This window comes from Phanerochaete carnosa, assembly GCF_000300595.1.
Source record: "Phanerochaete carnosa HHB-10118-sp unplaced genomic scaffold PHACAscaffold_3, whole genome shotgun sequence".
Lineage (NCBI taxonomy): Eukaryota > Fungi > Basidiomycota > Agaricomycetes > Polyporales > Phanerochaetaceae > Phanerochaete > Phanerochaete carnosa.
Genome location: NW_006767630.1, coordinates 3,307,941 through 3,327,064, shown reverse-complemented (window position 1 = coordinate 3,327,064; position 19,124 = coordinate 3,307,941). Strand labels below are relative to the sequence as shown.

At 59.3% G+C, this 19,124-nt stretch overlaps 5 protein-coding genes across 5 annotated transcripts; 2 read left to right on the top strand and 3 right to left on the bottom strand.

Moving 5' to 3' along the window:
* Window positions 1-4,259: 4,259 nt before the first annotated feature.
* On the bottom strand, window positions 4,260-6,924 carry PHACADRAFT_193620 (uncharacterized protein; the record flags this gene model as incomplete). The annotated part of the gene is made up of 8 exons (XM_007393749.1): window positions 4,260-4,582; window positions 4,652-5,141; window positions 5,256-5,654; window positions 5,719-6,008; window positions 6,065-6,368; window positions 6,424-6,525; window positions 6,592-6,613; window positions 6,680-6,924. The coding sequence occupies 8 exons, from the start codon at window positions 6,922-6,924 to the stop codon at window positions 4,260-4,262; spliced, it is 2,175 nt and encodes a 724-aa protein (XP_007393811.1).
* A 3,196-nt stretch (window positions 6,925-10,120) lies between these two features.
* Window positions 10,121-13,931, bottom strand: PHACADRAFT_252862 (uncharacterized protein). Its single transcript, XM_007393748.1, has one exon. The coding sequence runs from the start codon at window positions 12,626-12,628 to the stop codon at window positions 10,985-10,987; it is 1,644 nt and encodes a 547-aa protein (XP_007393810.1). The 5' UTR covers window positions 12,629-13,931; the 3' UTR covers window positions 10,121-10,984.
* Window positions 13,932-14,405: 474 nt separating this feature from the next.
* PHACADRAFT_171771 (uncharacterized protein) lies at window positions 14,406-15,047 on the top strand (the record flags this gene model as incomplete). The annotated part of the gene is made up of 2 exons (XM_007393747.1): window positions 14,406-14,733; window positions 14,841-15,047. A coding segment is annotated over one exon (310 nt), but the record flags the coding sequence as incomplete, so codon positions are not given.
* A 64-nt stretch (window positions 15,048-15,111) lies between these two features.
* PHACADRAFT_252858 (uncharacterized protein) lies at window positions 15,112-17,976 on the bottom strand. Its single transcript, XM_007393746.1, has 4 exons — window positions 17,480-17,976; window positions 17,124-17,422; window positions 16,446-17,072; window positions 15,112-16,324 (listed from the first exon to the last, which is right to left on the bottom strand). The coding sequence occupies exons 2-4, from the start codon at window positions 17,310-17,312 to the stop codon at window positions 15,641-15,643; spliced, it is 1,500 nt and encodes a 499-aa protein (XP_007393808.1). The 5' UTR covers window positions 17,313-17,422; window positions 17,480-17,976; the 3' UTR covers window positions 15,112-15,640.
* Window positions 17,977-18,228: 252 nt separating this feature from the next.
* On the top strand, window positions 18,229-18,905 carry PHACADRAFT_193616 (uncharacterized protein; the record flags this gene model as incomplete). The annotated part of the gene is made up of 5 exons (XM_007393745.1): window positions 18,229-18,321; window positions 18,374-18,395; window positions 18,457-18,520; window positions 18,703-18,775; window positions 18,843-18,905. The coding sequence occupies 5 exons, from the start codon at window positions 18,229-18,231 to the stop codon at window positions 18,903-18,905; spliced, it is 315 nt and encodes a 104-aa protein (XP_007393807.1).
* Window positions 18,906-19,124: the final 219 nt, after the last annotated feature.

Below are 19,124 nucleotides of genomic sequence, written 5' to 3'. Positions count from 1 at the left end.
TAAAGCCGCACCATACCACAGGGACTCGGACAAATACTTGCAAGCTCTCGTCCGCGAACGCCGCGCAAGGCCGGGCGCTATATCAATAATCATGGCCGTACAACAATATTTCCCTCGCGTAAGATTCTCAAGCTGTCCTCTGACTCAGACTCTTTCTAAGCAGATAGCATATCTGCACGATTTCCAAGCACAGATTCCCCGGCAATAAAGGAATGCAGCTCGTATCGAGCTGACTCGTGCGACTTTGTAAGCAGGGCTGCTCGTCAATACAGATCCGAGTCCGAGTCAGCCCCAGCCCCCATGAAAAAAAGGCACTCGCTATACGGTGTTAGCACACAATATGGACGGAAAGCTGTGATTAGTACGTGTGTGTGTGTGTGCCCGCACGAGGCCAAGCCAAGGCGGACAATAGAGCACTCACCTCGGTTGCGGTCCGAGCTTCTTATTGAAGAGACAACACGAGGATTGCGCATACAACCAAAACTGCCAGGCACGTAATCCAGACGTATATGTGAGCGTGTCCGTAGATTAGGTGTGTGCGGATGGAGCTCAGGCTTGCGGTGAAAGAAGCATGCCGGCCTCCATGTTTAACACCAAACGGCGACGGTATATGCGCGGGAAACAAGGCCCGAGGCAATAAATGCGGTATTCTCATGACCTCATGCCGGTAGGTCTGGTCCTCGTTGACTCTTGCAGCTCGGCTCAGGGGAATACCATGATCACGCAGTGTACGCCGAGCGAGCCGATGAGGCAAGTCGACTGGGCTTCGCAAAGTGAAGTTCGGGTGAGCGGATAAGGATAACTTAGAACATGGCTATCGGACAACTCCTAGCGCAGGGGAAGCATGAATATGTACGAAGCATGCATTGCCACATCTCCCTAAGACTAGGATCATCTAGGCCAGATATGGCCAATCTTCTAACGAGCGCGATACAAAACGTGCACCACACACTGGCAATAAACTAGCTATCAGTAAGCCGGTGGACCAGAGAGAAGACTGTGCAGGCTCACCGCGCAACATCACACATGCTCGCTCAGCAGAGGGCAAGGCACCGGTCCGACTGTTAATGCGGGCTCTCGTAAGTAGCAGTATTTCTGCAAGCAAATGGTCGGCATGTCCTGGGAAACGACATAGCCTCAGCGGGAATAAATCTCTGACAGAACTTCGCGAGCGATTGGTAGTCGCAATACCTATTTCATCCCCGCTCTGGCTGCGCACGGTGTTCTTGCCAAGCTCTCCAATAGGCCAGTCAAAGAAAGCCAAGTACTAGCCTATCCGTACGCACATTGGACGAAGTCCTTCCTGGGCGTTCATTCGAATGAACGGGCAGCACGCCGTCTGTTCAGTCTGCCATATCGATAAGCCATCCGGAGCATCATATTCCATTGCCTTCGCGTGACCGGCGGAGACAGAACCATGGACTTTTGTGGCGTAACGCTTGAGGCGCGGTGCGGCCGAGGGCGCTTGTTTGGGAAGTGAGAGAGGAAGATTTCATCGTCGTGTTGCATGGCGTGCGCGGCAAGGTCTCCTCGGAAAGGCCTCCACAGAGCAGCCAAGATGCATCTCAGCTGCCCGTGGCGGGACGCTCATACGTAGCTAGAGAGAACCTCCGAGCGCCATCGGTAGATGCACAGTCTGGCGTCAGGCGACGACAGCTTCGAACAGCGCCTGTATACACGAGGTGGCCTTCGCAGAAGTAGAAGGACGATCCTGGAGACGAGCCATAGCCCATTCTCGACAAATGACTCTTTCACTCCGATCTGCGGCCAAGCATGCCGAGCAGAGGATATTCCTCGGACAGCGCTGTCCGGTGTCCCACCATGGTACAAGCACCAACTCGATTTCCACCTGCCGGATCCTAGACAACGATTCCCGTCAGCAAGCGCGCATGAAGGGGCGTACTAGGAACATGCCAACGGCGCACCGCAATATCGAATTGGATTTTCCGAAGGGGCAGGATCATGTTACCGCAGTTTCGCCTGAAGATTGCGTTGTCGCACGACAGTTAGCAGGGAAGCGGGTATCTGCGCCATCTATTGCTGGCTGGAATCGTGTGATTGTGAGAGACGAATAGAGCTTTCGCAGTAGACTCTGCCGATGACCTACCGTCTGACTAGCGCATGTGAGCCATGAATGGAGGAGTATCAGGTCGACCGTGCCAACCTACTCCTCCATGACGGGGAACCACGAGGGTCTTCGCGACGTGAGTTTGGGACCTTTTCAGAGCACCCCCTGACGCACAGGCACTGATTAAGTAGAACCTCTTCATTGAGGGGCCAGCTCAGTTCACCCGACAAGAAGGCTCCCCAGCGGTGACGGTATTCTAAACACGATGCGCGTGGGCGTGATCATGATTACTCGAATTCCACCGCAGACGGACACGGGCGCATCCAACAACCGACGGATAACACTGCGCTGAGATTTTTTATGCTGTCTCCGCGTTGTCGTTCAACACCATAGCAGCCGTCAGCAGAGCCGTAAGGGCAGGCCCGGACATTGCGTAGATGCAGTACAGCGCGGAACGAGGATGGTAACTCCTACGCAAGACGAGTGACGTATAAAGAGCTGAAACGCACAAGCGAAGAGACCTACCAGGACACGTTGAGATGGACATATTGCGCTTACGGGGCGAACGACCCGTCGGCATTTTAGCTCCCGTATCTGGTCGCCGCCCGTGGCTCTGGCGGCAGCGCTGTAAAGGGCGCCCTGACCGATAACAGTGTGACTACGTGCATATTTTGACAAACAGGGCCCGTTGTGGGGGCGACTGACCAAACGGAGTGTTGTAAGGTGCTGCAGTGCCTGACGCGCGCAGGTTGTACCGATTATGTCTATCAAGACATACCGCCGCGGACACAGCTTTGCATGCATCAGACTGGGGCGCACGAGGCAGTCTGCGGGTGTGTTCGCCCACATTCCTGTGTTAGGATGTTCCTTTCATGATACATGTCCTGATATCACCAGAGCGCGCTGCGCCGAGGGTCGGTCTCAGCGCCAGAGCCGAGCACGCGGAAATGAGGGACAGTTTCATGGTGCATGCCAGCCCGGTGGCTGCCCCTGGCCGCCGCCGCACAGGGCGAGTCTGCGTGCGCAGGTGCGCGAGGAGGCAGCAGGACAAGGGCGGGAGCTAGGGCTGAAACTAGATGGGACACGCTGCGGGATCGCAGCGAAATAGGCAGAGGGGCGCCCGAACAATGCGGACGCGCCCGGGGACGAGCGGCAGGTTGGATCGGTTACAGCGCTGATGCCGCAGTCCGATTGGCTGAGCTGGTTTCCCGAGGCATCGGTATATAGCCGTGTATCCTTGCTCGTCACCCTCACGCCTCCCTGCCTCCCATCCTTTCCTCGCTCCCGGGTGCTGCATCCGTCGCCTCGTCCATGACCACAAAAATTCTTACAATTCGCGTGCTGTCCTTGAGTGAGCTCAGCACATGAGCATCGCCGAGCCTCGCGCGACCCTGGCTTTTGAGGCCGTGTTCTACTATTCTTCCTCGCACACAAGTTTTTGCGGAAGCGTAAAGTTGATCCTTTTGGCTCATGGTTGCGTCGGCGGTTTGTAGCATACGTCGTCTCCGTATATATACCCAGCTCAGCGTGAGTCGCCGCTCCTCTCCCTCCCGCTGTCGTCTCACCTAGCGTAACATGCTCACTGTTCACAGTAGCAGCGACTTCAACCGACGTCACCCTAATCTCCGAACTCGGTGAATGCAGCGCGACATAACCCACCAAACCCAAATTGTCTACTGTCCGCGCCGAGTTCAATTCAATCCGGAGCTTCTCGACGCCCGTCATTGACGCTGCGCCTTCATTTCCTAACTGGGAATCCCGCCAGATCTGCCACAGCCGCCGGTGCGCCCTCCCTGCCGAGCGCTTTGACGTCGGGATTCTCGAGCGCCGTTCGGTTCCGTCAAGAGTGCGGCGAACTTGACGCGGGGACGGAGAATGAACCACACAGGTATATTTTGGTTCGCATATACAGCATGCGCAGGCTAATCGACACAAAACTATATTAGGACACTCGAAGAGCACTCGGGTATATACAGCGAGGTACGATAGGAGAAGAAAAAAATACACGGGGGCGTCACTTCTAGGTGAGTATCAGTACATGCGGGTCCAATAACGGGCGGTGGATGAAAGGGACAGGAATGCCTTTAGATATTCAAGAACCCTGAAAACGAAAGCGGACCCGAAAGTCTAGCAACACAAGACGTGCCCCGCGTTGGGCGGGGCCGGAGGACTCTTTGCAACGCAACTGGGCTCAGACGAGAGTTATGGCCGACCAGCGCTCGCGCATGCACTCGCGCCAGTCAATCGTGACGTTCGCGCGGTGGCTGTGACGGACGGCCTGGCGTCTGTTGTGCACGTAGTCGACAAAGGTGCGCGCCTGGGACATGCTGCCGTTGTAGAAGTCGTCGCGGTGCCAGCCGAGGCGCCCCTTGGCGAGCTCGCGGATGAGCGGGTCGTCGGACATGCAGCCGGCGAGGACGAGCGGGAAGATCATCGCCCGGTCAAAGTGCGACGGGCCGAGCAGCTGCGTGTAGTCCAGGATCGTGTTCGTCGCCTTGACGATCTCGGGGACGCCTGTGAGGAAGACGCGACAACGACATCAGCTGCGCGATTTCAAGCGAGCGCGGACGGGGCGGTGCTCACCTGGGTGGGCATCACTGATGACAGTGTGCAGGTACAGCACAGCCGTCTCGCGCCAGATACTGGCGACCGTACGCCGCGTGTGCTCGTCAGCGCCGGGGCCCATGGCTGCAGCCGCCGCAGCATCTGCAGGCGCAGCAAGCCCTGTCGGCAGCATGGGCATCCCCTCGGTAGTTGGCGAGTCGTCGTATACTCTTGCCGGCTGGCTGCGGAGCGTCTGCTCGATGATTTCGCCGCGACGGGCGAGCTCGCGCACGCTGAGCGCGCCCTTCTGGCTCTCGGTGATCTTCCAGTGCGCAAGCGCGGCGGTCTCGGCAATCGCAAGCACAGCCTCGTCGGGGCAGCCGGTAAGCCTGTCCATGCGCAAATCGAGCTGGTCGTTGTTCGTCGTCGCCCAATAGCCCGCTCCGCCCTGGTTCCCGAACAGACGGCGGTACAGAGAGAGAAACCGCGGCGGGCGTGTGAAGACGACGCTCGCGAGCGTGTCGATCCACTGCACATGCAAAAAAAAGCGGACGTCAGCGGATTTTCAGGCACACACGGCAACATCAAACGCGGGAAGGGGGCAAGGGGCACGAGCAGAATCAGACAGGGACCGACAACGCACCATCGTCGCTTTGGCCGCCAGTTTCTGCGCGGGACTCATGTTGACCAGCGCCAACTTCGGGTTCTGCTCCTCGTGGATGCCGGTTTGGGCGAACCAGTCGTACGCGACCTCGAGCAGCGCCGTCCAGCCCGTCCCGCCGCCGGCGAGGTTGTGGTAGCTGATCAGGTACACGGCGGCCACCGCGTCTCGCTCGGCGTATGGACGACCTGTGGCCTTGGCGGTCATGAGCATGACATACGCTTTGTTGTAGAACCGTCGATCGATAGCGCGGTCGGAGCTCTCAGCGGTGGCGGTGGCTGCGTCGTAGCCATGCTGTGCGGCGTTGGCCTTGGACGAATGTAGACTAGCGAGTGCGCAAATGGCATGTTCGAGCGGGCCTTGTGGCTCTCCTGCCAAAATCTAAGATTTGCATTGACTTCTTAGTGATGTCATTGGAAGAAAAATCACTTCGAAAAGAACCTACGAAGGCGAGTGTCTGTGTGAGCTCTTTCCCCGGAAGGACAAACTGCAGCTTGCGCATGTGCTCGAAGTAGTATTGGATGTACGGCTCAGACTGCTCGTTGAAGGGCGAATCACGCAGCCCCGGTGTAATGGAGGGAGAAATCTCAGGGGTATGAAGAAATGGTGGGTATGACGACGTGCTAGACATGGACGAGATATCGTTGCTATACGAGAGCGATGCCTGGTTGAACGCATTGTTCGGTGCGACGAACGGAGAGGGCATAGAGAGCTCCGGACTGGCGCTTATTGCGTCTGCAAAGCGGCGTCGGACCCATCATTCAGCGAAGAAGCATGCAGAAGCCACGTACCAAGTCCGGTCATGGCGGACATCACAGTGTTCGCATGGTGGTATCGCGAAGGCTCGTAGGAGCGTCCGTGCGGGAAGGATGGGTAGGGATCGCTCCGACCAGCCCGGAGGGTGCTCGGCCCGGGGCCTGCGAGTGCTCCTGAGAGATACCTATCGGACGATGAAGATGACGCCGGGGACTGAGCAAGGGCCGATGAGGAGGACGTGAGGGAGCTGTAGGTCGCGCGAGGCTGGCCGCGGATGAGGCCTGCACGTGTGAGCTGGGCCTTGATGCTCGCCTTGTACTCTGCGACCTTTTCCTTATCCTGTGGGCGTACGGTGAGTGAAGAGTAATCAGCTGCGATGACGGACGCGACGCACCCTCATCCAGTCGGGCCGCCGAGGTCCCCAGCCCAAGCAGTCGATTCCTAGTCGGCGACATGTCTTGCACGAATCGCCGTCGACGCGCTCCTCGTCGCATTTCTAAGCGTCGATCCCCGGGTGAGCACCCATGTCGTAATTTTATGTAAAGCGGCGGGCCGCACACACCTTTCGACGTACTCGACATGTCCTGCAGGCGAACGAAACCGACAGTCAGCATTCGGCGTCATCCGAGGCTAGGCGAGCCGCTACATACCAGCAACCGCCCCTGCCCGTCGAGCGCGAGCGCGCCAAGTCGGCTGCGGACGAGCTCGGTGGAGTGCTCGGCGAGCTGCCCTGGCTCTGGTCTGCCTCTACAGCCACGGCAGCTGGAACAGATGTCAGAGACAGAGGCGACGCGTTCTGGGTGGTGGAGGTGTCCATCTGTAGATGTTCGGACTCGGGAGAAGAGGGATGGCTGCTACTGCTGGGTGATGAAGGTGCTGTGGTCAGTAACGCCATGCTCAAGAAGTACTCGTCGGTGTGTGCGCGGGAAGCTGTTTGAAAGCAGCTGTGCGGCGCGGAGAGGCGAGAGAGAAGGGACGGGGGAGGGGAATTTGGCCTGAAAAGGAGAGGTACTTTTAGGTATGTCGGCAGGACCGTGAATACCGAGGGTTAGAAGTAGCACTTACGGCTCTACGCCGTTTGATGGTGAGATCGTCACTAAGGGTCCCCCTTCGTGGTTCCTCCATTCGGCGTCCTTTGCGGGAAAACCAGGCGGCACACTCGATCACAGATCAATCGTTTGGGTCCAGGAATTCCCTATGCACGCACAGAAATCCTGTGCACTCCTGTGCGTTCGAATGGCCCTCGCTGCGAACCGGCCTTCGAGGTCGAGCTGGACGTCCCCTATTTGGGCAAAACCCCCGGTGCACGCCGTCGCTGGTAAAACAGCCCCTGGGTCGGCCCTCGTCTGGGGCTCCGCCTGCAAGGTCTCCGGACGCCTGCGCGCCTAGACACGGCGCCTCTGCGCTCCTTGGTTCGTCGGTGGTATTTTGCAAGCGAGCCCTTCTACACGCTCGTCCGCGGCAACTCTCTCTGTCCGCTACTCTCTATCACAATCGTCATCATCGACATGTTGTATCTGCTACGCCTCGACGCCGCCCGCGCCACCAAATGAGCCTTAGCGTGGTGAGATCATCCGGAGGGTATCACTCCGTATGAGACGGAAGTTGGTCAGTCGGACGCACCGTCGTCGGTTTGTTCCCAGCTCTCGCTGGCACCATGGCATGATCTACATCCGTGTGACCAGTCGTCATGATAGAGGGTTTGTTCGCTCAGAGGTGTGCCGGTTGAAACTTTGGCGATGGCTCACGCGGGGCAGAGTCAGCCAGACAACAGCATCCTGATATCACCCGCTGATAAGTTGCCCGCTTGAATGAACAGCACGAGCCTCGAGCAGGACGATGTCTACGTGTGCGGACCCATTACGCTTAAAGCGACTCGAAAGCGTGCGTGGTCTTCCACAGCGAACCCTCAACCTCCGACAACTCTCGGTGCAGGCCCACGTGACGCGGCAGGCTCGTTTGATGGCGCCTCGGCAGGCCGCGGCAGGAAATTGATCCGCTTCGAGCCCAAGTTTGCGGCCTGCGCATCCCTGGAATATCGAGCCGCATTTCCCCCACCTCGACTACGCCTGAACCGCTTCCTGCACTGATTCGCGTTGCTGGCGTGCTCCGTAGAAAAACATAACGGCTCAAACCTGAACGGAAACGATAAGCCTGCACACACAGGTCCAGCGAAAGTTTCGCTGGTCCATGCAGCTGCTCGGACGGGGGACAGTTTGAAAGGCGGGTTAGTTGTTGCCTGGAGCCTTAATAATGCGACCGACGGATGAAAGTCAGCCAACATGAGAAATCGCACGGAATGGGGTTCAGGCTGTCCAATCGACGTGCTCGAGCACGAGCCCCTCAGCTAAAAAGTCCAAACACGTCTGCGACCAAACCGACACATGACGGCAGGCTGTTTCACCGTCGGCGTACTCCACAAGAACCGGACCCAGGCACCCCCTTTCGTGGCGACGCGATTAGCTTCCTCTTCGCCCCGCAGCAACAAAGATGGGCGATCGGAACGTCTGGGGCAAATCGCCCCGGCCATCGTTGTGAGACATTGTGAAACGCTTCCTGCGGGGCCGCCCCAGGCGGTCCGCCACGCGAGAGCCGCGTGCGCTCGTACCCGCCATGTCATCGCAAGGACTGCATTTACAGGTAATAACGACAACATAAAAATCAAATATAGAGGCCAGTGGACACGCCACGTCTGCTACGGACTTCTCGGGCAGAGCATTCGGTCCTCGGAACCGATGGCGCACGGCTGTGCCCTCAGGGTTCGTGCACCGCGAGCCTGAGGTCTCGGAGCTCGAGTGGGTAGCGAACCACGACGACGACGACGACGACGATGAAGATCCGAACTCGGTGGACGTTCGGACGTCCATGTCGTGCAATGACAAGAGCGCGCCAGGCACGCACCCTGTGGAGCGAAGCGCGCCAGCCCTTAGTTTCCTTTCCAGAGAAGATTGACCATAGCACGTCTCATACCAATGTGGACCACTGAGCCACGCCGTGGAAGCGGTGAGTCGGACAAATTGACGAACGGATGACGAGCGTCCTCACCGTGCTGCTGCAGGCATTACTATCGCACAGGATGCTGTAAGGAGGTCACGCACCGAGTCGGGGGCAAGCGGTCGAGACCCTGTCAGCAGGGCCTGTAAGCGATAGCAAGCAGTCCACCCTGTGCCGAAATCCCGGAGCTGTTCAGAGGCTGTAGTCTCGCACCAATATTGCGGTGGCAGTATCGCTCGCGTACGACGACAGCAGCCACTCGCTTAGCAGCACAGAGCGGGACCTGACGCCATTTAATATTAATAAAAACCGACATTTTAGCCTCGTCCGGCAGGGCTCCAGTCCGCGGGTGCTCGGAGGAATAGACAAAAAAAACGCTCGCCAATCGAGAGAAGGGTCCGTCGACGAAGGCCGCATCAGACGCGCCAGATCGCCCCCAGCTTCCGGCGGCAGCGCACATTACACAGAGGCCTCTGTCCGCGGACGTTGCGTCGGCCTATCGCGCAACGACACACCGCCGCGCCTTGCGCACCACCCAGGATGCGGCCGCAGCGTGGCTATTGTGGCGCCCGCGCGAGCTCGGGCATGCCAAAACTGGGCAGATCCCGCCGCCGACCCTGCGACGAGATCCGCCAGACACGGCCCACGCGTGCTGCTGCAACATGTGCTCCTGCTGGTGTGCCAGAGGCACAAACGCGTTAGCTGTGCGTGACACCTCTTTTTTTTTTTTTTTCCTTCTCGGTGGAGCCCTCGTGCACGCGTCAAGTCTCTTGAGGCCCAGGCCGCAAGCGCGGGACACTTCAGCTCTGGCCGCAGAGCCCAGGCGTGCAGGTCCTGCGACGCGAGCTGGAACATCTCGCCGGCGACACTAGCTGGAGGCTGAGATGAGTTAGCAGATGCCAGAGCTCGGGCCAGCCACGGGCGCTCGTGGGGCCGCGTCGCAACGGAGGCTGGCGAAGTGTCTTTGTCCGCAAGAGGCAGGCCCGGCCCGTGTCTTCGGTCCAAGCACATATGCGCGCCCACGCGTTGTTCCGCACAGGCGCCCGCGAAGCTGGGGCTCCAGCGAGCGCCGTACGCGTGAGGGCTGTGGGTGAGGCTGGGATAGGAAGGTTCGAGGCGGCCCACTGGTGCGCACGGAAGGATCCTGCGTCCTCGAGTCCGAGGTGCTTCACCATCGCGGCTCATCCAACTTGCGTCCGCCGTCCTCCTAGGCTCGCCACCGGCGACGGCAGGTGCGAGCGGGCTCAATCAGACACGGCCCTGAGAGCGAAACAGAGTTGGCGAGGATGACAGACCTGGGAACCGGCGAAGCGTGCAGCGGACACGGCAGCCAGGAGGTCAACGACCCGGTGAAGATTACATTCAAAAGATCCTAGACAGCACAGGACGTGAGAGAGAGTTCCAAACTCGACGTAGAAGCGATCGGAAGCAACTAGACAGCGATACCATGATGATGAAGAGGTACAACAGAGGCATTAGAACCGGGGAGGCGAGAAGGCGGAGAGAAGTTTGCGCTTATGTACAACCGTTGCTGAGTGGTATTTTTGGCAGAGGGGGGATGAAGGAGGTATCAATGGACGTGGAAAGCAAAGCAAGCGGGAAAGCAAAACATATCGTTCCTAAAAGGTTTTATGATGTGAGCAGATGGGCAGCAGACAGGGGAGACATGACGAGAGACTGGAGGGTATGCATAGACGTTCTTTATGAGGTTCGCTAGGTTTCTATCTCGACCGCGCGCGCTCTCTTTCCATGACAGCGCTAGGGACCTGTCAGCGTCGGTCAAAAAAAATTTGCTGCGCCAGTGGGGTGGGCGGTGGGTCTAGGGCATCATGAGCGGCCGCCAGGGGGCTTGAGGCTGGCGGCGTGGGGGCAACGCACCGCCAAGGCGAAAGGTTAAATAGTAGCCGGGGACGACACGCCGACGCCCTGCAAGGTGTGTGTGCGTGGGGGGTATAAAAGGCTCAAACGAGGAGCAGGAGCTCGCGCTGCGAGTCGCGCATGACGTCCCGCCAGTTCACGGGCTGCCCGATGCCGCCCTCGGTGTCCCTGCGCGTCCAGACGTGCTGCATGAGGCGCTTGACCTCCGCGACGTTCCCGACCGCCTCGCGCTGCTGGGTGTCGAGGAGGTGCATCAGGAAGCGCCGCTGGTCCTGGCTGTCGGTCAGGCAGCCGCTGATGCAGATCCCGAACACGACGCTCCGCAGCACGGACCGCGAGACGAGGGCCTTGTCGAGCGGCACCCGCCGCAGGCACTCGATCACCTCCGTCACCGCCGCGACGATCTCGGGGCACGACGGGTAGTCGCCCGAGAGCACCGTGTGCAGGTACACGCGCGCCGACGCCCGGAAGATGTCGTTCGTCAGCCGCCGCCGCAGCTCCACCTCTGGCGCGCCGTGCGCCGTGCCCGCGCCGGGGCCGTACGCTGAGCCCGACGCGTACCCGCTGTTCGTGTAGGCCGCCGCGGACGGGTCGAAGTACGCGGCGCTCGCCATCGCCGCGGCCGCGGCAGAGGGCCCACCGTTCGGCAGGCCGTTCACGCGCATCTGCGACGGCGACGAGGCGCCGCCCGGGGTGAGGTACTTGGCCTCGATCTCGAGGCCGCGCTCGACGAGCTTGGGCACGCTCAGGCAGTGTCGCGTGACCTGGCTCTCCTTCCAGCACGCCAGGTTCGAGATCTCCGCGATCGCGAGCACGATGTTGTTCTCGCAGCCCATGACGGGGAGCATCGAGAGCTCGGGCGGGCCGGGATGGGACGCGTCCTCGATGTATGCGCGCCGGGTGCGGTCGAAGAGCTGGCGGTAGATCATGAGGAAGCGGGGGATCTGCTGCGTAGTCACAGAAGCGAGTACGTCGAACCACATTGTCGTCTTCACGATGAAGCGTGTGCTCTCAGAGCAGTTGCGAAGCACCTCTTCGGGGCCAGGGTATCGCGGATTCATGAGCACCTGGTAGACGTACTGGCTTGCCACGGCGAGGAAAGCTTCCCAAGCCCCGCGGCCGCCATTGAAGAGAATGGTCGAGACAGCATGCAGGCCAGCCATGGCGTCTCCTTCGTTGATCTGCTGTTTGCCCGCCAAGCTCTCGAACAGCCGGCGTATCAGGAACTGCGGTGGAGGCACGGGCACGGTGTTGGTGACAGTCATGCCCATGCGATCGCGATGCATAGCTGCCAGGATACATGCCGCATCCCGAGCAGAGGAGCTTTGTCGGATGAGGTCGTAGATGAAATTACGGATGACTGAGGAGTCCGAGAGGAGGTATTGGATGGGCAGGACGTTGGACATGTAGTGCTGTACAAGGCCATTCTGCTCATAGGGTATCGAGGGGTCAAAGGTTCGAATGCTTGAGGCGAGGGCCAGCGCGTTGCTCGGATCTTGGATTGGTGAGTCCTGAGCATCGTCGTCAGTCTGGTAGATCGACTCCGTATACAAAGAACCAAAACTGCTCCCAAGAGCGGGCTGTACGGGCTGTTGCGCGGATGACATAGGTTGCTGCATGGACTGTTGTTGCATGGAGTGTTGTGCAGGTTGCTGCATTGGCTGCTGCACAGGTTGTTGCATGGGTTGCTGTTGGACTTGAGTGAAAGACGTTGGTGAGACAGACATTGCGGACGCAGAAGATATTGAGCCAAACGATCCATTATACGACGACGGCCCTGCCAACGAAGAGGGCATTGAGCATAATACATTCATAATACACTAATAGCGGTACGGAGTCTTACAAGACGACGAGGGGGGAGGAGGTGCAGAAGAAGACATCGGGTTCACTATACTATTAGGGTTTGGAATAGGGTTGGAGGGCATATACAAGATGTCGTTGGGCAGGAGAGGACCTCTGCCGAGAGACGCATCATGAGTGTGAGGGGGATGGTTAGGGGCATTCAGCTCTGGAAGATTATGGGACCAGGCTGCACGAAATTACTACTGGGCGTAGAATACATAAACACAGGAGGGTACATACTGGTCTGCGACGGCGGCGGCGCGTATGGATGATGCGACTGGTCCTGCGGCATCGAGGGAGGGGGCGGGTGATGGTAGGACGCGTTGCGGACATACGACTCAGGACCCTGCGGCTGACGGTGCTGGTCGTTCGAGCCCGAAGAAAGTGTGGGGGTAGGGGGGGATGAAGGTGGTTGGGGCTGGAGGTTGTCGACGAGGGTCAGGATTTGCGGCTCGCCTTCCTGGGACCGTGGGCCCGAGCCAGAGTGCCCTTTGATCATGCCCTGCGAGGCCAGGAAAGTCTTGATCTTCTCTCTCAACTCCGTAACACTGTTGTTCTCCTATGAACACAAGACCATCAGTAAAATTTTCTGCGCCTATATGGCACAAAGCGTCGACTGACCCTCATCCAATCTGGCCGCTTAGCACCGAAGCCGAGACATTGAAGACGGAGGCGCACACAAGTCTGGCAAGCGCCATGTTCGTTGGGTTGTTCGTCGCATTTCTAGAGGCGCGCGATGTGAGCGATCGGTGAACTCTTTTAAAATGACGAAGAGAGGGGCAGAGAGGGCGTCAACGCCCTGGGGAACGCCCGACGCGTACCTTCCGGCGAATTCTGCAGGTATAGCAGCCAGACTTTGCTCTGACGGCGCCTTTTGGCTTCGGCGCTCCGGGTTTCTTTTGCGGCTGCTGTTGGGCGCGGGCGTTTGCAGAGGCGGAGGAGACGGTCTTGCGGGGGCTCTGCGCGACGTCTGACATGACGGCAGGAGGGGGTGGAAGCGGGGGGTTTGGGGACGTCGTGGTGGGCAGATGTTGATTGTTCAAGTCGACCGGAGGAGGGATGAGATGAGGGGCGAGAGGCAGTGGAGGCGAAGATTGAGGTATATGTACTCTGGGCGGTTGTTCAACCGTGCGAGAGCTGTCTTTGGCCAGCGGCTGTGAGGCATCCATACTCGGCGACTGAACTTTGGCTCCGGACCCCGAAGACGCTCGCCCTCTTATATACCTCCCATCAACCCGACCGAGCCCCCGTAGAGCGCTTATCGGGGTCCAACGCAATCGGGGGGTCCCCACCTCCGGCGACGTGGGAGAATGTTGACGCTCGAGGCAGACACATAGCGCCCGCTGCCCAAGCCAATCAGAACTGGGGTGCCGAGACGCCCGATCATGTCCGGCCTCCTCGTCCGACGCTCGCCAGCGACGGCCAGCGACCGGAGACGATGCCCTCACTTGTCCTGCCAATTTTTTTCCGATTTTGTTCTCATCTCGTGCAGCGAGCCCCAGACGCTCTCTCGTAAGCGACACGGACAATGTAGCCGCGGCCGCCTCGAGGCCCGTCATTCGCTGAGTCACTGGGCCGGTCACAAGGGTCCACACAGCCGCTGAGATCGGAGGGGCGCCATTTCGTAAGGCACCCGCCCAATCCGGGAACGCATCGCGTCTAGAACACTCACCCATCACAACGCGTCTTATCGGGCGTCTCTCACTGGCTCGCCTCCTTCATCACCGCGCTTTCCATTCCACGACGACAAGAACGACAAGAACATCCGCCTCGAGCTTGTAGGAAAGGGTGCCAAGCAGCGAAGCCCCGGCCACCCTGGCGCTGGAAAGAAGGAGGAGAAGAAAAAGAAAAAGAAACCGTGTCGAGCAGGCACCAGTGCATTCTCGCCATTTCGCTTTCGCTCTCGCTTGGCCAAGCCTGCTGCTCTCTTGTCGACTTCCCAGTAGAGCCAACCGCCGCTTCTGTTACCTAAACCTACGACGAATCGGAGGTAAGCATCCCACCAGGCTTCTTCTGCTCGCGACACAATCAGTGTCACCCTATCACGCCCTCTCCACCCCGCTGACAGCCGCCCCCATTCACTCTGTCTGATCCCAGTTCCATCGCTGGGCATAATGGCACGACTGTAACGTGATCCACCCCAGCTGGCACACCCGCCCTCCCGCTGATGGTCGCAAGCGCAGCACACGTTCGACAGCCCGAGCCCCGGCCCTAGCGCACAAAAGGCAGTCGCCCACTGGCCTAGGCAATAAATAGCCTCCCCACCCACCCCAGCCACGCCTCCAGCTGCGGAGAGATACGAAGCACGAGATACGCGGATATCCAGCCCCGTCTTGGGTCCCGCTATTGCCATCCCCATCCTCCGAAGATCCACCATTTCATATAATCTGTCGCGAGTACTTACAATACAATTATGCAACCCATACCAACGTACTGCATGCGGCGGTCACGCCATCGCCAGCTGCACTAGCACAACTTGAGCCAGAAACCAGAAAAAAAAAACAGACGGAGGAATGCTCCATGCCACGGAGACAGGCTGAGCAGATTGCAGGTCAAAAACCCTATTATGTAGAACCGTATACGAATCCAGCTAGCGGAAATGGGCGTCCCCGATCCAAGGTAAGTATGGCGGAAAAGAACCAGGCGAGGACGCAACACCGCATGTCCGACCGTCCGAGAGAAGCTGGGCCACGTTCCCCTGCGCGGAAGCAGATGATGATGCCCTCCCGCCAGATATCGACAAGCAGTGCACCACGATCCCACGAGCGCCGCATTCCCCACAACCCCCCCTCCCAGTAAGGCTAGATTGCCGCCGACGATGGGCCCCGTCCCTCTCGTCGTTCGCTCGTCCGCCCCCGGGCGTTCTCGGCGCGACGGGCCCGCAGACGAAAAGGCTATTACGCCTCCTGGGACACGCCCGCCGGTGTCGTCGGTGAGTGCAGGCTCGTGCCCAGGAACCCGCTCGCGCCACTCAGGCTCAGCCGTCGCGCGAACGAGTCCTTCCGTCGATGCGTCGAAGCCGCTCCTGCGACGCTCGCAGTCGCAGTCCCCGACGTCGACATGCTCGCGGCCGACGACGCCCCGAGCGTTCCGCTGTTCACGGAGCTCCCCCCGCCGCCGCCGCTGCTGCCAGAAGCACCCGAAGCGTGGTGGACGTGTGCAGAGAGGTGAGCCGCCTGCGCGTCGAGAGACGCCGCGGTCGGGGTATGTGGTGGCATCGCAAGCGCCGCCGTCCTCGCAGATGCGGCACCGATAGAACCAGCAGGGACCGACGGAGAGGCAGCGCCAGGCGCCGCCGCCGAATCGCCGGGGACCACCGATCGTCGTGCTATGAGCGCCCGCACCGCACTGAGCCACTTGATCTCTTCCTCTTCGCTTGGCGCGCAGAGCAATAGCGTCCGCTTCGTGGTGACGATCTTGAACGTGTGTTTGCCTGCCGCGTTGTCGTGCTCCTCCCCGCCGTGTGACGGGTGCGGCGGGGACACCGTCTGCGAGCCTGGGTGGTGCCGGCCAGCGGGCAGGTCGTATTCGAGGGCGTCGAGGATCTGTGCGAGGGGAATCGAACGATGCGGCTTCGTGTCCTGCTCGGCGGGTCGAGGCGTGTGTCATGGGAACACAGCAAGAGCAGCATGGAAGCGAAGAAAGGGGTGCAAAACGTCAGGGATGATGAACTCTATCGGCATGAGTCAGGCTAGAACGCACCATGTGGCTACGCGAATATACCAGCCTGTCCCCGCTGAGGACGAACCACCGGTTGTGCCAGACGTGCCGTCGCGAGCCGCACTTCATGAGGTACCCCGACAGAATAACCTTTGATGGGTCTACTGGCCCCGGCTGGCGCAGCGGCGACGCGGCGTCGGCTGTTGTCGCTGCTGACCCGGATGGGACCGTATTCACGGTGCTGTATGGCCGAGGCTTCGATGGCGAATTATCCTCTGACTCAGAAGATGTCAAGTGGTGATTGTACGGCGAATGCGAGTGAGACATCGTCGGCGAAGTCGCCTGCGGATGGGGTCCCTGAGACATGGAGCGAGGAATAGGTATCGGGGCGGTCGTTGTAGTATTTTGGGTCGACGTTGCCAATAGGATCTGCCGGGAATCATTAATGGCTTTCATCCACCCGGTCACCGCCTGTGAGGACTCGGCCTGGAGGTAGAAAGTGCGGGTGGGGGATATCATACAGAATGTGTTCGCATGCTTCTTTAGCTGGACGGGTGTGCAGGAGTGAATTTCAGAGAGGTCGAGAAGGCGGAGAAGCTTGTACTCGGCCGACGTTTTGTAGAAGGCAAGATGGGCGGGACGGAGGACAAACCACCGCTTCTTCCAAGTCTGGATTCAACAGTTAATATTGAATGCCTGACATGAGTTACTGTGACGTACCTTTCGCCGCTCGCCCTTCTTCCACAAGTAACCCGTTTTGAGAACAGTCTCGTCATGCGACTCCCGAGCGAGCTCCTGCTCCCGAGTCTCGACATGCCATCCACCCTCTTCATCCTCCTCGTCTTCGTCCGACTCCTCGCCACTGCCAGTTCTTCGCTCAGCGATAGATTGAAGCGGAGGATGCGACATGCCCCCGGCGGCAAAGAGCGTGGTGGCGGGGTGCGTTGGCGGCGAGAGAGCCTCCGGCGAAAACACAGAGTCCGAGTCTGACTCGGTACCAGAGACAGGATTTGGGGGTTTCTGCAGGGCCAGATGAGACAGCGAGCATGCGATACACTAGGGCAAAACATGCGGACCTTGACGTTCGGCTTGGCCATCGAGTGCACCGACAGCTTGCGGGCGATCTCCTGGTGCGACGGAGGCGGCACAGAGCGGGAAGACGTTGCGGACGTTGCGGACGACATGTCGCTGGCGGCGTGTGTGCGATGCGGTGGAGGTGTGTGCAGCGTCGCGCGGGAGCTGCAGTTGCCTCGAGGTGTGCTATGGCCAGTGGTGACGATGGGTATCAGCCCGATGCTTGTTCAATAGTGGCGGGGGCGGAGTTGGCGGAGTTTTATTCTGGCGCTGGCGTCATGGTCACCCTGGTCTCGCGACGTAGTAGCTCGACGTCGGCTCGTCCAGCGAGTTCGCCTTCCCTCACGTCGTGGACGAACGACATGGGTTGTTAAACGGTTGGGAGAAGACTGCGGAGGGCGCACGGACTGGCGCAGCGGACTTTGCTTCGAATTCGGCATGTGCACCCGCCCTCCGGCCATGAGATACTATCTAGTGCCGGGTCCCATGTATTCGTGTCATTCCGCCTTATCCTATCATCAGGCTAAGCATACGATCTCGTTATTGACACTGGCAACACCACCCATCCCTGTCCCTGCTGCTGCCAGCCGACCCTGAGGCCTGAGGCTTGAGCTTCAACGTCTCGGGTGCGAGACTTGCCATTTCCGTAAGCGTTGGGGAAGATGGCGATGAGATTACAGCAGGGTCGATCACAGACATACGCCTGCATCTTCTCCAGCAACCACCATCTCGTGTTCCCATCCTCACCAACATGTCGCAAGCCCAGTTTGACAATGCCGTAAAAATTGTCCAGGGTCTCCCCAAAGACGGGCCCATCCAGCCGAAACAGGAGGACCAGCTCTTCGTGGGTACAAGGCTGCATGCTTGCGCTGATGGAAACTGACGCGTTGCTGCAGTTCTACAGCTACTACAAGCAGGGTGCGCGTTGCAATCGTTTCGGTTACACGAGGGGCCAGGGGGGACTGAACGCGTTTTGTAGCCACCGTCGGCGATGTCAACACCCCGCGCCCTGGCCTGCTGGATTTCGTTGGGAAGGCCAAGTGGTGCGTACCGCTTTTGTCGTGTGGACGAAGCGATGCCGCGCAATCTCTGGATGCGTTCCCACTCAATCTTGGGCGACTCACGGGCGGTCGACGGTGATCTGTGTGCGAGAGCCTCTTTGAAGACCGGGCGGGCGGCATCGCTCGGGAGATTTACGGTTCGCTGACCTTGAAATATTGTGAAGGGATGCGTGGAACAAGGTGAAGGGCACTTTGAAGGAGGAGGCGATGGAGAAGTACGTCAAGCGGCTCATTGAGGTTTGTGGCGTTTTGGGCTGTGTGTGTGTGCTTCGTATCGCTGAGCCCTGCTGCTCGCGCTTCGCAGGTTCTCGAGGCTGCCAACAACGACGAAGCCAGGGAGTACATCGCGGCCATCAACTGCGCCTAAGTTTGCGCCTTGGATGACAGCATTCACAGACACCGATGTATTGTCCGCTGTATCAGTACGATCGACGAAGGACATGGAGAACCTTTGGTTCGACATTGCCTCGGGGACAGACAAGCGCCCGAGCGAGTGCCATTGACCGATGAGGGCGGCTTGGTGGCAGCGGCCCTGGGCAGGATTCGGACGCTGATCGACGGAAAACATATCCTCAGGGCGTTTCAG

Bases quoted from the DNA above. Each gene is read 5' to 3' on its own strand.
- PHACADRAFT_252862 (XM_007393748.1), bottom strand. From the start codon at position 12,628: ATGTCTGTCTCACCAACGTCTTTCACTCAAGTCCAACAGCAACCCATG.
- PHACADRAFT_252858 (XM_007393746.1), bottom strand. From the start codon at position 17,312: ATGTCGCATCCTCCGCTTCAATCTATCGCTGAGCGAAGAACTGGCAGT. The intron at 17,073-17,123 runs GTACGTCACAGT...TGTTGAATCCAG, and splicing joins AGAAGGGCGAGCGGCGAAAG to ACTTGGAAGAAGCGGTGGTT. The intron at 16,325-16,445 runs GTGCGTTCTAGC...CCCGCCGAGCAG, and splicing joins TATATTCGCGTAGCCACATG to GACACGAAGCCGCATCGTTC.